This window comes from Triticum dicoccoides, chromosome 4B, assembly GCF_002162155.2.
Source record: "Triticum dicoccoides isolate Atlit2015 ecotype Zavitan chromosome 4B, WEW_v2.0, whole genome shotgun sequence".
NCBI classification, from domain to species: domain Eukaryota; kingdom Viridiplantae; phylum Streptophyta; class Magnoliopsida; order Poales; family Poaceae; genus Triticum; species Triticum dicoccoides.
This window is the reverse complement of record NC_041387.1, coordinates 635,893,970-635,915,252: the sequence shown is the minus strand read 5'-3', so window position 1 is coordinate 635,915,252 and position 21,283 is coordinate 635,893,970. Positions and strand designations below refer to the sequence as shown.

Sequence of the window (21,283 nt, the reverse complement as noted above, 5' to 3'; positions counted from 1 at the left end):
CAGAGGCTAGGCTAGGGTTCTTGATTGTCACGAAGTTTCTGATCTCTCTGTGCCTCCTTCTGATCCGAAGGCAGGGTTGTGTGATATAGTTGACCAGTGCCTAGCGCCTGGTATAAGCGCTGGTAAGTTTTTTGCCCCATTTAACTTTATGCTTTTTATGATAGGTTCCTACCACGCAAATAAACAGGATTTTCACCGCATATCCTCAGGATTTCGTCCTTATACTCTAAAAGTCCTTCGTGGTCAGGGTCCGGGTGAAATCGGATAAAAGGGGCGCGCGAGCGCGATGAAGTTTCTAAAACCCTATGAGTTCGGTGCAAAACGGGGAGTAAAAAATGATGAAATTTTGGACTTATCCACTCCCCCAAGTTTAGGGTTTTGCTTATCTCCGAGCAATTGTCGCGGTTTGTAAAGACCGAGATCAACATATTTGTGAGGTGCAGATAAAGTAAATGAATGAGTCCACTACATTGATTCAAAATTTCACATAAGATACATGATGGTGATGAACGCTATCACATCCTCACACCCAAGATAATCATGAAGGCTTCCACACCTTGCTAATTTCGTTAACGAACATGCAACAACTCCATGCAATAAGCCATTTGTCTTTCAGAGCAAGTGGTAGGGGTTCTCCTTTAAATTTTGAAGTGCTTAACACGCTTAATTTTGCTCAAGAATGCCCATGATTTGATTTTTCGCCTTTTCTCGGGGAATAGGCCTTTTTGCCCATGTCACAACCCATTATTGTTGTAAATTGTGACATGTAAACTAAGCATACTTCTTTGATACGAGATCGGGCTTCTATAAAAACTTTAATTACTTTTCTTTAGAACATCCACCCTTTCTGTTACTTGCTCTTACCAAATCACTTATGGTTGAGCTTGTGCTTCAAAACCATCTCTTAATACTTCCATGGAGCAATCGAAATCCAAATAAACCATCCCATAGTTTTGTTTACTTTCCCTTATCAATCAATACCTAGGGTGTGGAAGACTTTTAATCATCAATAAGTGAGGAGACAGTAACACTTACTTGATGGTGCATCTAATATAATTTTTCGATGAGTGCAATGAAAGTGCTCATAAAAATAACCATTGCTTATCAGATAATGGGTTTCTCTCTCGATCATAAGGGGCTTAGAGTAATGGTATATCTACTTAAAGAAAGTTATGTGTTTTACGTAGGCTGTGACGAAGCAATGTACCTAGGGTAGGGTCACGGACCTGTCCAAAGTATCCTACCCAAGGACATCTCTAGAAGAAACTACCTTTCAGTCGACCTGGAAGGATTCCACTCGACGGACTCTAAGACAGTCGACCATGAAGAGTCACTCGACCACCAGAAGTTCTAGGGTCACTCTACAGCCAAACGGTCTGTTATTAAGTAGTCTTTATGGCCATGATATCACTTTATGTAAGGCGTTATCAGTAACGTCTGGCCTTTATGTACATTGAACTCTCTGCTACGTGGGCTGGCTGGGGTCCTGGCACACTCTATATAAGCCACCCCCCTCCACAGGCAGAAGGGTTCGCACCCCTGTAACTCTCACGCATATAATCCAGTCGACCGCCTCCGGGCACCGAGACGTAGGGCTGTTACTTCCTCCGAGAAGGGCCTGAACTCGTAAAACACTTGCGTGAACAACTACTCCATAGCTAGGATCTTGCCTCTCCTTTAGTATCCCCTACACTACTGTCAGACTTAGAACCACGACAGTTGGCGCCCACTGTGGGGCCGGTGTCTTAGCGATTTATTGGAGAAGTTGCAATTTTTTCCGATCGCCTTCATCATGGTTTCAGGTGGAGTTTTGGTCGAGGGCCGCGAGATCCGTCTCGGCGCGCTCACGTTCATCGCCGACGACTCTGCCTGGCTTCAGGAGGCTCCGCTCGACGTCGATGCGCTCCCAGTCCGCGGAGCGACGCACTTTCGCGCGTGCGTCCGCGGTGTCCTCCTGCGGCAACCGTCGACCCAGTATCGACCAGTTTTTGTGTCATTCTCCCTCCCAGCTTCCCGCCGGCGCAAGCGCTACGGTCGGTCGAGGCTTCAGCGGTGGGTGAGGCACGCGGTGGCTCGCCAGTCGACCACCGGTCCACCGCCCAAGTCACGGCAATCGAGCCCGACGAATCTCTCTACGGCCTGTTCGACCTGTCGACTGGCTCCGCAAAGACTGCATCCGAGTGCGACAGCAGTGCTCCAGCGGTGGAGGTCCTGATGGTCAATGGACCACACGGTCCCCCCGGCTTTCCCGGTGCCGAGGGAGGTAACGGCGGAGGCGATCCATCGCATCCCCATGAGGAGTACCTTCCCGAGCCCCTCAATTCGCTGTAGAGGGAAGAACTTCACCGCCGGAACATGGATGCCCTTCATACTCCTATCGTTGGAGAAACCCCCGAGGCTCGCGCCTTGGAGGACGCGCACTTGGCCAACCTGGCTGAGCGCACTCGACTGGAGAACCTTCAGCGAGCACTCGACGAGCGTGCGCGACAACGAGTCCCTGACTCCAGTCGACGTCAACTCTTTCCACCTCCGACTCAGGTATATCAAACTCCGATTCAAAATTTAGCAGCTGCAGCCCGTATAGCAGAATCAATTCAGCCTTCCCAGTCAGAAGCTGGCAGAGGCTTGATGCAGATCAGAGATTTGCTCCGGGCAGCAGGAGATCAAAATTCAGCTGTATCACAGTCGCGGAACAGGATTCACAGCAAATCTGTGGCTGCGAATACGGTCCAGTCGGCTCATAGCCCCAGATCGCCCCCGAGGCGTGAAGGGCGTGGAGACCGGCACGATCAGTACAGGAAGCATGAGCAGTATGATCACCGATTCGATCGCGATGATTGATGTCAAGTGCCCACCCCTCCCCCTAGGGGTGGATCCTACGTACCTCGACAGCAGGATGATAGACGCCAGCACAGTGGCGAGCGAACAATTCCAGTCGACCCCAGGGAACCAGACTTTGATGCGAGATCCATCATCGTTCAAGGTCTGGTCGACCGGAACAGAGCTCACAGAGAGGGTCACGACAAAGATGTACCCGCCAGCAGCCGAGTGCATGTCTCCGGACCAGAGTGTTTCAGCAGAACCATCAGAGCCGCAGTGATTCCCCCCAACTTCAGGTTGGCGACTGGAGTCAGTAAGTTCAACGGTCAGTCTAAGCCTGATACTTAGCTTGAGGACTACCGAGTGGCTGTCCAGATCGGCGGCGGAAATGACGAGGTGGCCATGAAACATCTACCTCTTATGTTGGAAGGGTCAGCCAGGGCATGGCTGAATCAGTTGACACCCAGCAACATTTACACGTGGGAAGATCTCTCCTGAGTGTTTGTCAGAACGTTTGAAGGAACATGCAAGCGACCAGCAGGACTGACGGAGCTGCAATCTTGTGTGCAGAAGTCGAATGAGACTTTGAGAGATTACATCCAGAGATGGATCACACTGCATCACACAGTAGAAAATGTATCTGATCACCAAGCAGTCTGCGCCTTCAAGGAAGGCGTTAAGTACAGAGAGCTAAGCCTGAAATTCGGTCGAACCGGAGACATGTCTCTGAGTCGAATGATGGAGATAGCCACCAAATATGCCAACGGTGAGGAAGAGGATCGGCTCCGGAGCGGCAAGCACAAGTCAGTCGCCCAGGAAACCGAAGGAGGGAACTCCAGTCGGAAGCAAAAGCGGAAAGCCGAGCCAGCTGCTCCTGGAGAAACCTTGGCCGTGACTCAAGGAAAGTTTAAAGGAAAGCCCAAAGGACCTTGGAACCCCAAGAAAGTGAAGGATAAAGAGGGAAATGATGTGATGGAATTGCCGTGTCACATCCACATGAAGAAATATGAAGAGGGTAATTTCATTTACCCGAAGCATACCACTCGACAGTGTCGACTTCTGATACAACAGTTCCAGGGGAAACAACCCAAGGATAAGGAAAAGGAGTCAGACAAAGCTGAGGACAAGGGAGATAGTGACGAGGAATACCCTCAGGTCAATTCTACTCTGGTGATTTTTGCTGACGTTGAGAGCAAAAGTCGACTGAAAGTTATAAATCGAGAGGTGAATATGGTTGCTCCAGCAACACCCAATTATCTGAAGTGGTCTCAGACGGCCATCACATTCGACCAGTCTGATCACCCGACGCACATAGCCACCCCTGGGAGGCAAGCTCTGGTGGTCGACCCAGTCGTTGAGGGCACTCGACTGACTAAAGTGTTGATGGATGGCGGCAGTAGTTTGAATATACTGTATGCTGAGACGCTGAAAGGGATGGGCATTCCGATGTCCAGACTCAGCACAAGCAACATGAGTTTCTATGGAGTCATTCCTGGCAAGAAGGCCGCATCACTCGGCCAGATTGCTCTCGATGTGGTTTTTGGTGATTCCAAGAACTTCCGCAAAGAAAAGCTGACATTTGAGGTTGTAGATTTCCAGAGTGCCTACCACGCTATTTTGGGCTGGCCAGCTTATGCACGTTTTATGGCTTAACCATGTTACGTGTACCTCAAATTGAAGATGCCTGGCCCTAAAGGCGTTATCACTGTTACTGGTAATCGCAAGAAGGCAGAAGAGTGCTTCCAGAAAGGCTCAAAAATCGCCGATGCTCAGATGGTGGCAGAAGAGTGGCAGGAACACCAGAGGAATGCGGATCCGAGTGATTTGTTGCGAGCCAAGAAGCCCGCTACGGAATCAGCGTTTCAGTCGTCCAGTGAGACAAAACCAGTTCACATCCACCCGACCGACCCCAACGCTGCTCCGACTCACATCTCCACAACACTCGACCCCAAATAGGAAGAAGCGCTCATCCAGTTCCTCCGTGAGAACTGGAACATCTTTGCATGGAAACCTTCTGACATGCCAGGTGTACCCAGGGGGCTGGCTGAGCATCGTCTGCGAGTCGATTAAAAGGCAAAACCTCTCAAGGAACATCTGCGACGGTCCGCCGTCCAAAAAAGGAAGGCTATTGGCGAAGAGGTAGCTCGGCTCTTAGCAGCAGAGTTTATCCGAGAGATTAACCACTCCGAGTGGCTCGCCAATGTTGTCATGGTCCCCAAAAAGGACAACTCACTTCGCATGTGCATTGACTTTAAACATATCAATCGAGCCTGCCCGAAAGATCATTTTCCTCTTCCCCACATTGATCAAATAGTCGACTCGACTGCGGGATGTGAGCGACTGTCTTCCTTAGATGCCTATTCCGGGTACCATCAGATCCGTCTGTATGGACCCGATGAGATCAAGACAACTTTCATCACCCCATTTGGGTGCTTCTGTTATGTCACCATGCCATTCGGCCTCAAGAATGCCGGAGCCACGTTCATGAGGATGATTCAGAAGTGTTTGCTCACTCAAATCAGTCGGAATGTGGAAGCATACATGGATGACATTGTGGTCAAGTCACGAAAAGGTTCTGACCTGCTGACTAACCTCAGTGAAACATTTGCCGACCTCGGGAGGTATGATATCAAGCTTAATCCATCCAAGTGCACATTCGGAGTTCCTGGCGGAAAGTTACTCGGTTTTCTCGTTTCCGAACGAGGAATCGATGCAAACCCAGAGAAAGTGGGCACTATACTCCGAATGAAACGACCTGTGCATGTGCACGATGTTCAGAAGCTTACTGGTTGCTTAGCCGCTTTAAGTCAATTCATCTCTCGTCTCGGTGAGAAGGCATTGCCTCTTTACCGACTGATGAAGAAGTCAGACAAGTTCGAGTGGACTCCTGAAGCTGACGCAGCGTTTGCAGAGTTAAAAACCCTGCTTTCCACCCAGCCGGTGCTTGCTGCCCCAATCAGCAAAGAGCATTTGCTGCTTTACGTTGCAGCCACAGGACAAGTCGTCAGTATAGTACTTACGGTCGAGCAGGAAGAAGAAGGGAAAACCTTCAAAGTTCAGCGCCCAGTATACTATATTTCTGAAGTCCTGACCCCATCAAAGCAACGATACCCTCATTATCTGAAGCTTGTATATGGGATTTATATGACCACGAAGAAAGTTGCTCACTACTTCTCTGACCATACCATCACAGTCGTCAGCGACGCCCCCTTATCAGAGATTCTGCACAACAGAGATGCAACTGGTCGAGTGGCAAAATGGGCGATTGAACTCCTTCCCCTTGATATCAGATTTGAGGCAAAGAAAGCTATCAAGTCTCAAGCAATAGCAGATTTCCTCGCCGAGTGGACTGAACAGCAGTTACCGACTCAAGTTCTCTCGGAGCACTGGACTATGTTCTTTGATGGCTCTAAAATGTTGAATGGTTCCGGTGTCGGGGTAGTGTTGGTTTCTCCCCAAGGAGATAAGCTCAGATACGTACTCCAGATTCACTTTGACTCCTCCAACAATGAAGCAGAATACGAAGCACTTTTGTATGGGTTGCGTATGGCCATTTCACTCGGCGTCCGTCGCCTCATGGTCTACGGCGACTCGGATTTGGTGGTCAACCAAGTGATGAAGGAGTGGGACGTCAGAAGCCCAGCTATGACTGGTTACTGCAACACAGTAAGAAAGCTGGAGAAGAAGTTCGAGGGGTTAGAGCTTCATCACGTACCCCGACTGAAAAATCAAGCAGCTGATGACTTGGCGAAGATAGGTTCCAAAAGAGAAGCCATTCCTAGTGGCGTATTTTTGAACATGTCCACGTACCTTCGGTTCAAGAGGATCCTTTCACCGAAGAAGCCCCGCAGCCAAAAAGTGCCATGGATCCGACTGAAGTTGAGGTCCCAGCTGTGGTTGACTTAATCATGGAAGTTCTGGTTATCACTCCCGACTGGACAGTGCCTTACATCGCGTATATCCTAAGGAAAGAGCTCCCAGAGAATGAAGAAGAGGCTCGGCAGATCGTCCGTCGATCCAAGCCTTTATTGTCATGAGGGTACAGTTGTACAGAGAAAGCGCGACTGGAGTCAGCCAGAAATGCATAACACCGGAAGAGGGTCAAATGATTCTCAACGACATCCACTCAGGGACCTGTGGCCATCACGCGTCCTCTCGGACCATCGTGGCTAAAGCATACCGAGCAGGCTTTTACTGGCTTAGAGCAAATGAAATGGCAAAAGAGATAGTCGACAAGTGTGAAGGATGTCAGTTCTACTCCAATATGTCACACAAGCCCGCCTCAGCCTTGAAGACCATTCCAATCGTCTGGCCTTTCGTTGTTTGGGGGTTAGATATGGTTGGACCACTGAGAACTGGCAGGAGCGGCTTCACCCATGTACTGGTGGCAGTCGACAAGTTCACCAAGTGGATCGAAGCCAAGCCCATTAAAAATCTTGATGCTAGCACTGCCATCAGCTTCATCAGAGAATTGATATTCAGATATGGAGTTCCGCATAGCATCATCATTGATAATGGGTCAAACTTCAATTCCGATCAGTTCAAAGCCTTCTGTGCTTCTCAAGGCACTCGAGTCGGCTACGCTTCAGTCGCCCACCCCTAGTCGAATGGACAAGCAGAAAGAGCAAACGGCCTAATTCTCAAGGGACTGAAACCCCGGTTGATGCGTGACCTCAAGCACGCAGCAGGCGCATGGGTCGACGAACTTCCATCAGTTCTTTGGGGATTGAGGACTGCTCCAAATCGGTCAACTGGGAGAACTCCATTCTTTTTGGTCTACGGAGCTGAAGCAGTTCTGCCAAGTGACCTGCTTCACAATGCACCGCGAGTCGAGCTCTACTCTGAAGTCGAAGCAGAACAAGCCCGGCAGGACGCAGTCGACCTTCTGGAAGAAGAAAGAGAGATGGCCATGATCCGGTCGACCATCTATCAGCAAGACTTGCGCCGATTCTACGCCAGAAATGTGAAGAGCCGAGCCTTCTAGGAAGGAGACTTGGTCCTCCGAGTGGACCAACAGAAGCCGCACAAACTCGCCCCTACTTGGGAAGGCCCCTTCATTGTTACCAAAGTTCTCCACAATGGAGCATACCTTCTTTACAACGTCGATCGCCAGATTGACGAGCCACGAGCTTGGAATGCGGATCTGCTCCGCCCCTTTTATACATAAGTATTCACTCGAATGAGTTGTAATAAAAGTACTTCTGTAGTTTATTTATCAAAGACAATAGTTTTATAATTTTCCCAGTGATTGTTGTTACTTTTGTTCACACAAATCAGTCCCCCAGTGGGTGGCTTAGCTGCGAATCCGTTTCGCCTAAGTTTGTAAAAAAATCCTTACCGAGTGGTGAGCCAGCCTCCTGCTCGGAGGCTTAGCTGCGAATCCGTTTTGCCTAAGTTTAAACAAAATCATACCGAGTGGTAAGCCAGCCTTCCACTCGAAGGCTTAGCTGCGAATCCGTTTCGCCTAAGTTTAAACAAAATCCTACCGAGTAGTAAGCCAGCCTTCCACTCGGAGGCTTAGCTGCAGTCCAAGTACTCGCCTAAGTTTAAACCAAATCCTGCCGGGTGGTGAGCCAGCCTCCCACTCGGGGGCTTAGCTGCAACCTAGTGTTCGCCTAAGTATAAAATACAACGTGCGCTCTGCAAGGAAGATGAAGCGCAGGTCGACTGCTGCCTTCTCCTTTCGAGCTACGCCACAAATACAATGTGCGCTCCGCAAGGAGGACGAAGCGTAGGTCGACTGCTGCCTTCTCCTTTCGAGCTATGCCACAAATACAATGTGCGCTCCGCAAGGAGGACGAGGCGCAGGTCGACTCCTGCCTTCTCCTTCCGAGCTACGCCACAAATACAACGTGCGCTCCGCAAGAAGGACGAAGCGCAGGTCGACTGCTATATTCTCCTTCGGAGGTACACCACGAAAATCCTACCAAGTGGAGAGCAAACCTCCCACTCAGGGGCTTAGCTGCAGCCCAGTGCTCGCCTAAGTTTTTGAAAACCCTACCGAGTGGAGAGCAAACCTCCCACTCGGGGGCTTAGCTGCAGCCCAGTGCTCTCCTAAGTTTTTGAAAATCCTACCGAGTGGAGAGCAAACCTCCCACTCGGGGGCTTAGCTGCAGCCTAGTGCTCGCCTAAGTTTTTGAAAATCCTATCGAGTGGTGAGCAAACCTCCCACTCGGGGGCTTAGCTGCAGCCCAGTGCTCGCCTAAGTTTTTGAAAATCCTACCGAGTGGTGAGCAAACCTCCCACTCGGGGGCTTAACTGCAGCCCAGTGCTCGCCTAAGTTTTTGAAAATCCTGCCGAGTGGAGAGCAAACCTCCCACTCGGGGGCTTAGCTGCATCCCAGTGCTCGCCTAAGTTTTTGCAAAAATCCTATTGAGTGGAGAGCAAACCTCCCACTCGGGGGCTTAGCTGCAGCCCAGTGCTTGCCTAAGCATGACGAGTACAAGTCGATTGCAATTTGTGCTCCGTCCCTACCTGCAAAAGTGCATCACAAACACTAGTATATATTCCAAGCGAAGGGCAATGATCATTCGAAGGCAGAAGCAAACATATTCAACGGCAAACCCAAGTTTAGATAATGTCCTACGGATCCAGAAGTGCTCAGGCACCAAGCCTGTTAAAGTTTATTGGTTACAAAAACCACTCAGCATTCTGAGGCAAATTTAAAGCATCGAGCATAGAAGTTTTTTACTCCTCCTGTGGAGGACTGGAAGGCGCGACGAACTAGTCCAGGTCGATTCCATCTGCGATCCGAGTGGCAGCAGCAATGAAAATCTCCATAAAAGATCAGAAGTCATGCTTCTTGGTGTTGGCCACTTTGAGAGACGCCAGCTTGTCCTCTTGCGCATCCTTGCAGTGAACACGGACCAGAGACAGAGCAACGTCGGCACCACACCTGGCAGAAGATTTTTTTCCATTCTTGCACTCGACTTGGAACTTCGTTCAGTCGAGTCATCAGAGACTCGAGATCGTTCTGAAGTGTTTCTCCCGGCCAAAGTGTTGTGTCGATGCGGGATGTTGCAACCTTCAGTGTCGCAAGATAGTCAACCACAACAGCAACGCGAGACTCGAGACGGAGCACGTTCATGGCGGCTTCATCCTTCATAGGAGAGTTGATGGGATCTAAGCCAGTCTCCACTCGACTAGTCTCCTCTTCAAAGTTTTGGCAGAATTCTGTGGATACGATCCAAGGATAAGCTAACGTTCACACAATAAGTCAGTGATTACCATTCGGATATAAGGGGTTACCTTCGAGCATGAGGAACAACTTCTTGGCGAGCCCTCCCAGATAAGCTTCTAAGTCGTTCTTCTTTCCCACCAGTTCGCTAGCCTTGTCACTCAGGGCCATCTTGTCATTCTTCAGTCGAGTGACCTCCTTGTTGGCCACGTCAAGAGCAGCTTTCAGATTGGTGTTCTCCTCTTCAAGTTTGCTGATTGAAGCCAACTTTTCTTCTGCGAGTTTCATCTTGTCCGAAGCCGCTTTCTGCGCCTCGGCGAGGTCAAGGCCCTTCTTCTTCAGAGCATCCCTTATTTTATCTACGAAATGACAGTGAGGTCAGACTCAGGAATGGACAACAAATAAGGGCAGTCGTCAAGGTTCTCACCAAACATACCTTTTGCCTCCTCCTTCGTCTTCGTGAATTTCTCCTGGATAAGCTTCAGATCAAGTTCGAGCTGGATATGCTTCTTCTCCAACTCAGTATAACGAGCCACAAGCTCGCAAGATTTCTGTGAAAGATCAGTCGACAGACATCAAAGACAGGTCATTTCCGAGTGACTAAGAGAATAATCGTAGCATTTCTAAGACTGCAGCCGAACCAAAAATTTCAACTGTAGTCTCGGGGACTACACCCAGTGGGTGCACTCAACGTGGCCCCACTGGTTCTACCGGCTCGGATTGATCAGTCGACCAAAAGTAGCTAACTGCCAACAGTTAGACACACACACAAAAAAGAGCAAAGTATTCTTCAGACCATAGCCGACTACCAGCAGTCGACCACGGTCTCTGGGACTACACCCAGTGGGTGCACTCAGCGTGCCCCCACTAGTTTCATGATTCCATTGGACCAGATCGAGTGAAGAAAGTAAAAAAAAATTCAAGACATAAAGACTACAGTCGACTGCCAGCAGTCCACTGTAGTCTCGGGGACTACACCCAGTGGGTGCACTCAGCGTGCCCCCACTAATCCAGACTTTTCAATCGACACACCCAGTGGGTGTATGACAAGTATTAACATGTTCAGAAAGAAAAATTGTCAGGTATCATATCCTAACAGAACAGGCGGTGGTCAACTAACCTGGACATTGCTCTGGAGAGCTGAACTTGCATCATAAGCTGCTTGGTTGGCGTCTCGGATCGCCTTCACCTACTCCATCATGACCCCCGCTTGGCGTATGGCTTCCTTGGCAGCACCTGCTTGGTCCTCCGGGACGTGGTGTGTGGAGAAGAGGGAAGGTGGATCAACACTCGATGACGGAGGGCGGACACTCATCAACGGCACCGCAAAGGACACGGTAGCCCGAGCAACGTTGCCCCCCTCCGGAACCAATGTCTCAGGCGCTGACACAACCTGAGCAGTCTTGCCAGCAGACGCTTTCCTGTTCTTCCTTTGCCTCAGTGGCTCCTCATCGTCGTCGTCGGGGAGATCAATGATAATGCTAGGTGGAGCTACAGAAAAGGTTCAAAGTTAAAAATGAAGATCCGATCGACCGAAGGTGAAACTGCACAGATCATACCAGGATTGGAAGTGGCAGCATCCTCCATTTCTTGATCGTCATGCCTGGCTGAGGTCTCAGAAGTAGCAGCTCTGCGATTTTCAGAAATCAGTGAGTCAGCAATCGAGTCGACCAAGAATATATCCATGTTGAAAGAGAAAACATGAGTTATGCCGTTACCCAGAAACGGTCGGAATCTCCATCCTCATCTTTGGTAGAGCCTTCGCCGGCTTTGTTGGTGCCGCTCAGGGTTGCTTCGACGCTTTCTCAGTCGGCGCCGGAGAAGTCGTCCGAGGGCGTTTGGTCGACTGCCCAGCAGGCACGACTCCCTTGCCTCGCTCGACCGCAGGATCATGGGCGAGCTTGGACCGTCTTTCAGTACGAGGAGGCTCGACTGCCTCCTCCTCTTCCTCCTCCTCTTCCTCATCAGAGCCAACACCTTCTTCACCTTCGTCACCGTCCGACTCCCACTCCTCCTGAATTTCACCTCCACTTCCTTCTTCTTCTTCGGTCTGTTCTTGCGCCCCGTTGGGCATCAAGTACATCTCGGTTGTGATCTAGAAGACAACAAACAAGATAAAAGTCAGTCGACCGAATTGCAGCAAAGCAGAATGAAGAAAATAGAATCACAGTCAGGGAAATGTAGTCAGACCTTGTCTGCTTCGTAGGACTGATCGAGTGGCGGGATCCTCCTGGCTCCGCGGCGATTATCTCTGTTCCCCGTGATGGCGGTCATCCACCTCTCCAGAGTGACATCGTCGACCACCTCCGGGTGGACCCGAGTGGTGTCTTCAGTACCTGAATACAACCACATCGGATGGCCCTGGTACTGAAGTGGATGAATGCGCCGTCGAAGGAAAACCTCTAGAAGATCCATGCCCGTCACTCAGTCGCGAATGAGCTGGACCACGCGCTCCATCAACACCCTAACCTGAGCCTTCTCCTCCGGAAGCACCTTCAGAGAAGATGGCTTGTTCACTCGGTCCATGGATAACGGGGGGAGGCCAGTCGACTTCCCTGGCGTCGACTGGTCTTGGCAGTAGAACCAGGTCGACTGCCACCCTCGGACTAACTCGGGAAGGGTCATGGCTGGAAAGGCACTCTTACTCCTCATCTGAACCCCAAGACCCCCACACATCTGGATTACTTGGGTCCTCTCGTCATTCGGGCTAGCTTTTTTCACCGTCTGACAGCGACAAGTGAAAATGTGTTTGAAAAGGCCCCAGTGCGGCCGGCAACCCAAGAGGTTTTCACACAATGACACAAAAGCGGCAAGGTAGGCAATGGAGTTGGGTGTGAAGTGATGGAGTTGTGCAACAAAGAAGTTCAGAAACCCTCGGAAGAAAAGATTCGGCGGCAGAGAAAAACCGCGATCTACATGGGTGGCTAAGAGGACGCACTCACCCTCCTGAGGCTGCGGCTGCCACTCCTTCCCCGGAAGCCTCGCTGACCCATGGGGGATCAATCCTTCGTTGGCCAGGTCTTCGAGGTCCTTCTGGGTGATGGTCGAGCGGATCCAGTCTCCTTGGATCCAGCCTTGTGGCAGGCCAGACCGCGACGAAGATCCGCCCCGACTAGGCGCTCTCCCCTTTGCCTTCACCGTCGCCTTCTTCGCCCGCTCCAAAGCCGTCGTCTTTTCCTTCACCATCATCGCCGGCGAGGCGCGCAAGGAGCAACGAGGCGGAGGTGGAAGCGAGCGCAGCGGACGAGTTCGAGGAAGAGGGAGAGGGGATTGAGGGCACACTATTTGAAAAAACCCCGTCTGGCGCCTTATATGAAGACTCTTCCGAGTGGCTGACTGGTACGCCCGGGTGATCCTGTCAAATCCCGCAACAGTCGCGCGCGCGATACGTGGCGAAAAAGTTGGCGTGGAAATCGAGGCGTCCCTGCCTTATCCCTCCGAGTACTGCGGCTTCCTCTGCCCCGCGCGCTTCCCGAAATTCAGATCCCGCTAAATTCGCGAACAGCAGAGCAACTTGTCAGACTGAAGATTTCCTCTGATCCGTCGCTCGGAGATCTCCAAGTATAAAAAAAGTCACTCGACTAATATAAAGAATGGATCAAGGCGACTGAAAAAGAAGTTGGTGTCGTCGCCTAAGGTCACTGATCCAGAACAAGACATACTCATACCGCAAAAAGAGGGGTCGGAAGAATTCTCAACTCCTTCCTCACTCAAACCTCGATCCATTCGGGGGCTAATGACGAAGCCATGTACCTAGGGTAGGGTCACGAACCTGTCCAAAGTACCCTACCCAAGGACATCTCTAGAAGAAACTACCTTTCAGTCGACCTGGAAGGATTCCACTCGACGGACTCTAAGACAGTCGACCATGAAGACTCACTCGACCACCAGAAGTTCTATGGTCACTCTACAGCCAAACGGTCTATTATTAAGTAGTCTTTATGGCCATGATATCACTTTATGTAAGGCGTTATCAGTAACGTCTGGCCTTTATGTAGATTGAACTCTCTGCTACGTGGGCTGGCTGGGGTCCTGGCGTACTCTATATAAGCCACCCCCCTCCATAGGCAGAAGGGTTCACACCCCTGTAACTCTCACGCATATAATCTAGTCGACCGCCTCCGGGCACCAAGACGTAGGATTGTTACTTCCTCCGAGAAGGGCCGGAACTCGTAAAACACTTGCGTGAACAACTACTCTATAGTTAGGATCTTGCCTCTCCTTTAGTACCCCCTACACTACTGTCAGACTTAGAACCATGACAGGCTGCAACATGGATAATCATGATTGGAGAAGGGTGGATAATCATGATTGGAGAAGGGTGAGGAAGGGCCCCACCCATCTAAAATTTAGGGAGGAGAGTGTTTTTAGGAAGTTTATGCAAAACATTTCATAAAGTTACGTAGATGTAGGTTTATCGAGGGACTTAGTTGTTCAAATCTATACGTACTAATAAAGGAATTAGTGCTTCTGCCCGTCCTAGGGATGGTAGTTTTGCCCATGGGTATGGGTACCCGCGGGTACCCTACCCGAAAATAGTGGGTATGGGTGAGACTTTCTACCACTTCATACCCATGGGTATGGGTATCCATACCCACAAAATGCATGGGTAGGGTATGGGTATGAAATTATACCCATGGGTAACCCAATGGATACCCAATAAATAAATAAATAAATAAAACCCTATAATATGCAGATAAATAATTATCTTAAGTTCTTAACTAGCTCATGGACCACTGATTAAGACCTTTAATTGTGTGTCAGTTGTCATTGTGAATTTTTGATGTAAGTGCAAACCTGATTGTTATGGATGGGTACCTAAATTAAGACCCTTTTCTCATCTTACTTTTGTCATGTCAATGCTATATAGTGTACCCACCGGATACCCATTGGGTATCCGGTGTACTATGTCTGGAGGGCATCCCTCTTCACCGACCTTTGGGACAGTTCAGACGCCGCCGAGCTCACAGCAATCAACACCAACATCTCAACATAAGACATTGATGTGTACTATGTCTGGAGGGCAGGCTTCGCCCCTTCGACGTAGTAACCGTCACGCCGTCTCTGCGGATGGTTCCTCTCCGACCGATGAACATTCACTAGTAAAGGCAATGCATCGACAGGCCTCGAGGAATTTGGACCCCACACCAGGTACCTCGTCTCCTCAATCTTTTCTTTCATTTTTGAATACCCACATTTCCTCTAGCTTAAATAATGTTGGTATATCTATGGGAAGAAATGATAATGAAATTAATATGTCGGTTGGGGCACTTAAAAATATGGAGATTGACCGTTTAAAGGTTTCTCCAAAGTGTAATAGCACCCCACCTAACCCTGAGACCGAGGAGGAAGATGAAACGGATGCCAAATATGATGGTCCGCTTATCTCCCACTTGGTTGGTGAGGTTACCGAGGTTGGTTTAGATGAAGCAAGACCTGGGTCCATGTTTTGTGACTTCACGGCGTCTTCGCGTAAATCTAAATTGCATTCCTCAAAAAAGAAACAAAAACCGCCCAAGAAGGCGAAATGTTCCACATCGACCCTGTTGGGGAACGTAGTAATTTCAAAAAAATTCCTACGCACATGCAAGATCATGGTGATGGCATAGCAACGAGAGGGGAGAGTGTTGTCCACGTACCCTCGTAGACCGTAAGCGGAAGCGTTAGCACAACGCGGTTGATGTAGTCGTACGTCTTCACGATCCGACCGATCCAAGCACCGAACGTACGGCACCTCCGAGTTCAGCACACGTTCAGCTCGATGACGATCCCCGGGCTCCGATCCAGCAAAGCTTCGAGGATGAGTTCCATCAGCACGACGGCGTGGTGACGATGATGATGTACTACCGGCGTAGGGCTTTGCCTAAACTCCACGACGATATGACCGAGGTGGAATATGGTGGAGGGGGGCACCGCACACGGCTAAGGAACGATCTGTAGATCAACTTGTGTGTTATGGGGTGCCCCCCTGCCCCCGTATATAAAGGAGGGAGGGGGAGGTGCGGCCGGCCCCCTTGGGGTGCGCCTGGAGGAGTCCTACTCCCACCGGGAGTAGGACTCCCCCCTCTTGCCTTGGTGGAGAAGGAAAGGGGGGAGGGGAAAGAGGAAAGGGGGGCGCCGCCCCCCCCTTCCTTGTCCTATTCGGACTAGGGGGGAGGGGGCGCGCGGCCTGCCCTGGCCGGCCCTCCTCTTCTCCCTCATGGCCCACTAAGGCCCATTAACCCCCGGGAGGGTTCCGGTAACCCCCCGGTGTTCCGGTAAAATCCCGATTTCACCCGGAACCTTTCCGATGTCCAAACATATGCTTCCAATATATCAATCTTTATGTCTCGACCATTTCGAGACTCCTCGTCATGTCCGTGATTACATCCGGGACTCCGAACAAACTTCGATACATCGAAACTTATAAACTCATAACAATACTATCATCGTAACTTTAAGCGTGCGGACCCTACGGGTTCGAGAACTATGTAGACATGACCTAGAACTATTCTTGGTCAATAACCAATAGCGGAACCTGGATGCCCATATTGGTTCCTACATATTCTACGAAGATCTTTATCGGTCAAACCGCATAACAACATACGTTGTTCCCTTTGTCATCGGTATGTTACTTGCCCGAGATTTGATCATCGGTATCCAATACCTAGTTCAATCTCGTTATCGGCAAGTCTCTTTACTCGTTCCGTAATGCATCATCCCGTAACCAACTCATTTGGTCACATTGCTTGCAAGGCTTATAATGATGTGCATTACCGAGAGGGCCCAGAGATACCTCTCCGACAATCGGAGTGACAAAACCTAATCTCGAAATACGCCAACTCAACATGTACCTTCGGAGACACCTGTAGTACTCCTTTATAATCACCCAGTTACGTTGTGACGTTTGGTAGTACCCAAAGTGTTCCTCCGGTAAACGGGAGTTGCATAATTCTCATAGTTACAGGAACATGTATAAGTCATGAAGAAAGGAATAGCAATATACTAAACGATCAAGTGCTAGGCTAACGGAACGGGTCATGTCAATCACATCATTCTCCTAATGATGTGATCCCATTAATCAAATGACAACACATGTCTATGGTTAGGAAACATAACCATCTTTGATTAACGAGCTAGTCAAGTAGAGGCATACTAGTGACTATATGTTTGTCTATGTATTCACACATGTACTAAGTTTCCGGTTAATCAATTTTAGAATGAATAATAAACATTTATCATGATATAAGAAAATAAAATAATAACTGTATTATTGCCTCTAGGGCATATTTCCTTCAGACGACGCCACCGGCACTGCTAGAGAGAAAGAGACGGGAGTTTCTGGTTAATACAATTCTAGCATGAATAATAAACATTTATCATGATATGAGGAAATAAATAATAACTTTATTATTGCTTCTAGGGAATATTTCCTTCAGTCTCCCACTTGCACTAGAGTCAATAATCTAGATTACATAGTAATGATTCTAACACCCATGGAGTCTTGGTGCTGATCATGTTTTGCTCGTGAGAATGGCTTAGTCAACGGGTCTGCAACATTCAGATCCGTATGTATCTTGCAAATCTCTATGTCTCCCACTTGGACTTGGTCCCGAATGGAATTGAAGCGTCTCTTGATGTGCTTGGTCCTCTTGTGAAATCTGGATTCCTTTGCCAAGGCAATTGCACCAGTATTGTCACAGAAGATTTTCATTGGTCTCGATGCACTAGGTATGACACCTAGATCGGAAATGAACTCCTTCATCCAGACTCCTTCATTTGCTGCTTCCGAAGCAGCTATGTACTCCGCTTCACATGTAGATCCCGCCACGACGCTTTGTTTAGAACCGCACCAACTTACAGCTCCACCGTTTAATAAAAACACGTATCCGGTTTGCGATTTAGAATCGTCCGGATCAGTGTCAAAGCTTGCATCGACGTAACCATTTACGACTAGCTCTTTGTCACCTCCATATACGAGAAACATATCCTTAGTCCTTTTCAGGTATTTCAGGATGTTCTTGACCGCTGTCCAGTGATCCACTCCTGGATTACTTTGGTACCTTCCTGCCAAGCTTATTCCTAAGCATACGTCAGGTCTGGTACATAGCATTGCATACATGATAGAGCCTATGGCTGAAGCATAGGGAACATCTTTCATTTTCTCTCTATCTTCTGCTGTGGTCGGGCATTGAGTTTGACTCAACTTCACACCTTGTAGTACGGGCAAGAACCCTTTCTTTGCCTGATCCATTTTGAACTTTTTCAAAATTTTATCAAGGTATGTACTTTGTGAAAGTCCTATTAAGTGTCTTGATCTATCTCTATAGATCTTGATGCCCAATATATAAACAGCTTCACCGAGGTCTTTCATTGAAAAACTTTTATTCAAGTATTCCTTTATGCTATCTAGAAATTCTATATCATTTCCAATTAATAATATGTCATCTACATATAATATCAGAAATGCTACAGAGCTCCCACTCACTTTCTTGTAAATACAGGCTTCTCCAAAAGTCTGTATAAAACCATATGCTTTGATCACACTATCAAAGCGTTTATTCCAACTCCGAGATGCTTGCACCAGTCCATAAATGGAACGCTGGAGCTTGCACACTTTGTTAGCACCTTTTGGATCTACAAAACCTTCTGGCTGCATCATATACAACTCTTCTTCCAGAAATCCATTCAAGAATGCAGTTTTGACATCCATTTGCCAAATTTCATAATTATGAAATGCAGCAATAGCTAACATGATTCGGACAGACTTAAGCATCGCTACGGGTGAGAAAGTCTCATCGTAGTCAACCCCTTGAACTTGTCGAAAACCTTTTGCAACAAGTCAAGCTTTATAGACAGTTATATTACCATCAGCGTCAGTCTTCTTCTTAAAAATCCATTTATTCTCAATGGCTTGCCGATCATCGGGCAAGTCAACCAAAGTCCATACTTTGTTTTCATACATGGATCCCATCTCAGATTTCATGGCCTCTAGCCATTTTGCGGAATCTGGGCTCATCATCGCTTCCTCATAGTTCGTAGGTTCATCATGGTCAAGCAACATGACTTCCAGAATTGGATTACCGTACCACTCTGGTGCGGATCTTAATCTGGTAGACCTACGAGCTTCAGTAGAAACTTGATCTGAAGTTTCATGATCAATATCATTAGCTTCCTCACTAGTTGGTGTAGTTGTCACAGGAACCGTTTCTTGTGATGAACTACTTTCCAATAAGGGAGTAGATACAGTTATCTCATCAAGTTCTACTTTCCTCCCACTCACTTCTTTCGAGAGAAACTCTTTCTCTAGAAAGGATCCGATTTTAGCAACGAAAATTTTGCCCTCAGATCTATGATAGAAGGTGTACCCAATAGTCTCTTTTGTGTATCCTATGAAGACACATTTCTCCGATTTGGGTTCGAGCTTATCTGGTTGAAGTTTCTTCACATAAGCATCGCAGCCCCAAACTTTAAGAAACGACAACTTTGGTTTCTTGCCAAACCATAGTTCATAAGGTGTTGTCTTAACGGATTTTGATGGTGCCCTATTTAACGTGAATGCGGCCGTCTCTAAATCATAACCCCAAAACGATAGTGGTAAATCAGTAAGAGACATCATAGATCGCACCATATCTAGTAAAGTACGATTACGACGTTCGGACACACCATTTCGTTGTGGTGTTTCTCGTGGACCAAACTCGTAACTCAAATATTCTCCTCCACGATCAGATTGTAGAAATTTTATTTTCCTGTTACGATGATTTTCTACTTCACTCTAAAATTCTTTGAACTTTTCAAATGTTTCAGACTTGTGTTTCATCAAGTAGATATACCCATATCTGCTCAAATCATCTGTGAAGGTGAGAAAATAACGATATCCGCCGCGAGCCTCAACATTCATTGGACCACAAACATCAGTATGTATGATTTCCAACAAATCAGTTGCTCGCTCCATAGTTCCGGAGAACGACGCTTTAGTCATCTTGCCCATGAGGCACGGTTCACAAGTACCAAGTGATTCATAATCAAGTGATTCCAAAATCCCATCAGTATGGAGTTTCTTCATGCGCTTTACACCGATATGACCTAAACGGCAGTGCCACAAATAAGTTGCACTATCATTATTAACTCTGCATCTTTTGGTTTCAACACTATGAATATGTGTATCACTACTATTGAGATTTAATAAAAATAGACCATTCTTCAAGGGTGCATGACCATAAAAGATATTACTCATATAAATAGAACAACCATTATTCTCTGATTTAAATGAATAACCGTCTCGCATCAAACAAGATCCAGATATAATGTTCATGCTTAACGCTGGCACCAAATAACAATTATTTAGGTCTAAAACTAATCCCGATGGTAGATGTAGAGGTAGCGTGCCGACCGCGATCACATCGACTTTGGAACCATTTCCCACGCGCATCGTCACCTCGTCCTTAGCCAATCTTCGCTTAATCCGTAGTCCCTGTTTCGAGTTGCAAATATTAGCAATAGAACCAGTATCAAATACCCAGGTGCTACTGCGAGCATTAGTAAGGTACACATCAATCACATATACCTTTGTTCACTTTGCCATCCTTCTTATCCGCCAAATACTTGGGGCAGTTCCGCTTCCAGTGTCCAGTCTGCTTGCAGTAGAAGCACTCAGTTTCAGGCTTAGGTCCAGACTTGGGTTTCTTCTCTTGAGCAGCAACTTGCTTGCTGTTCTTTTTGAAGTTCCCCTTCTTCTTTCCTTTGCCCTTTTTCTTGAAACTGGTGGTCTTGTTAACCATCAACACTTGATGCTCCTTCTTGATTTCTACCTCCGCGGCTTTTAGCATCACGAAGAGCTCGGGAATAGTCTTGTTCATCCCTTGCATATTATAGTTCATCACGAAGCTCTTGTAGCTTGGTGGCAGTGATTGAAGAATTCTGTCAATGACACTATCATTAGGAAGATTAACTCCCAGTTGAATCAAGTGATTATTATACCCAGACATTTTGAGTATGTGTTCACTGACAGAACTATTCTCCTCCATCTTGCAGCTGTAGAACTTATTGGGGACTTCATATCTCTCAATCCGGGCATTTGCTTGAAATATTAACTTCAACTCCTGGAACATCTCATATGCCCCATGACGTTCAAAACGTTGTTGAAGACCCGGTTCTAAGACGTAAAGCATGGCACACTGAACTATCGAGCAGTCATCAGCTTTGCTCTGCCAGACGTTCTTAACGTCGTCAGTTGCATCAGCAGCAGGCCTGACACCCAACGGTGCTTCCAGGACGTAATTTTTCTGTGCAGCAATGAGGATAATC

General features: G+C 48.1%; 1 protein-coding gene across 1 annotated transcript in view; it reads right to left on the bottom strand.

Annotated features, from left to right (window-relative positions):
- The window catches only part of LOC119292932, a 16,085-nt gene extending 1,087 nt beyond the window's left edge, over positions 1–14,998 (bottom strand). The window contains exon 1 of the mRNA XM_037571581.1: positions 14,934–14,998. Within this exon, the coding sequence (XP_037427478.1) occupies positions 14,934–14,998 (65 nt within the window). The remainder of the gene's footprint in view (positions 1–14,933) is intronic.
- Positions 14,999–21,283: the final 6,285 nt, after the last annotated feature.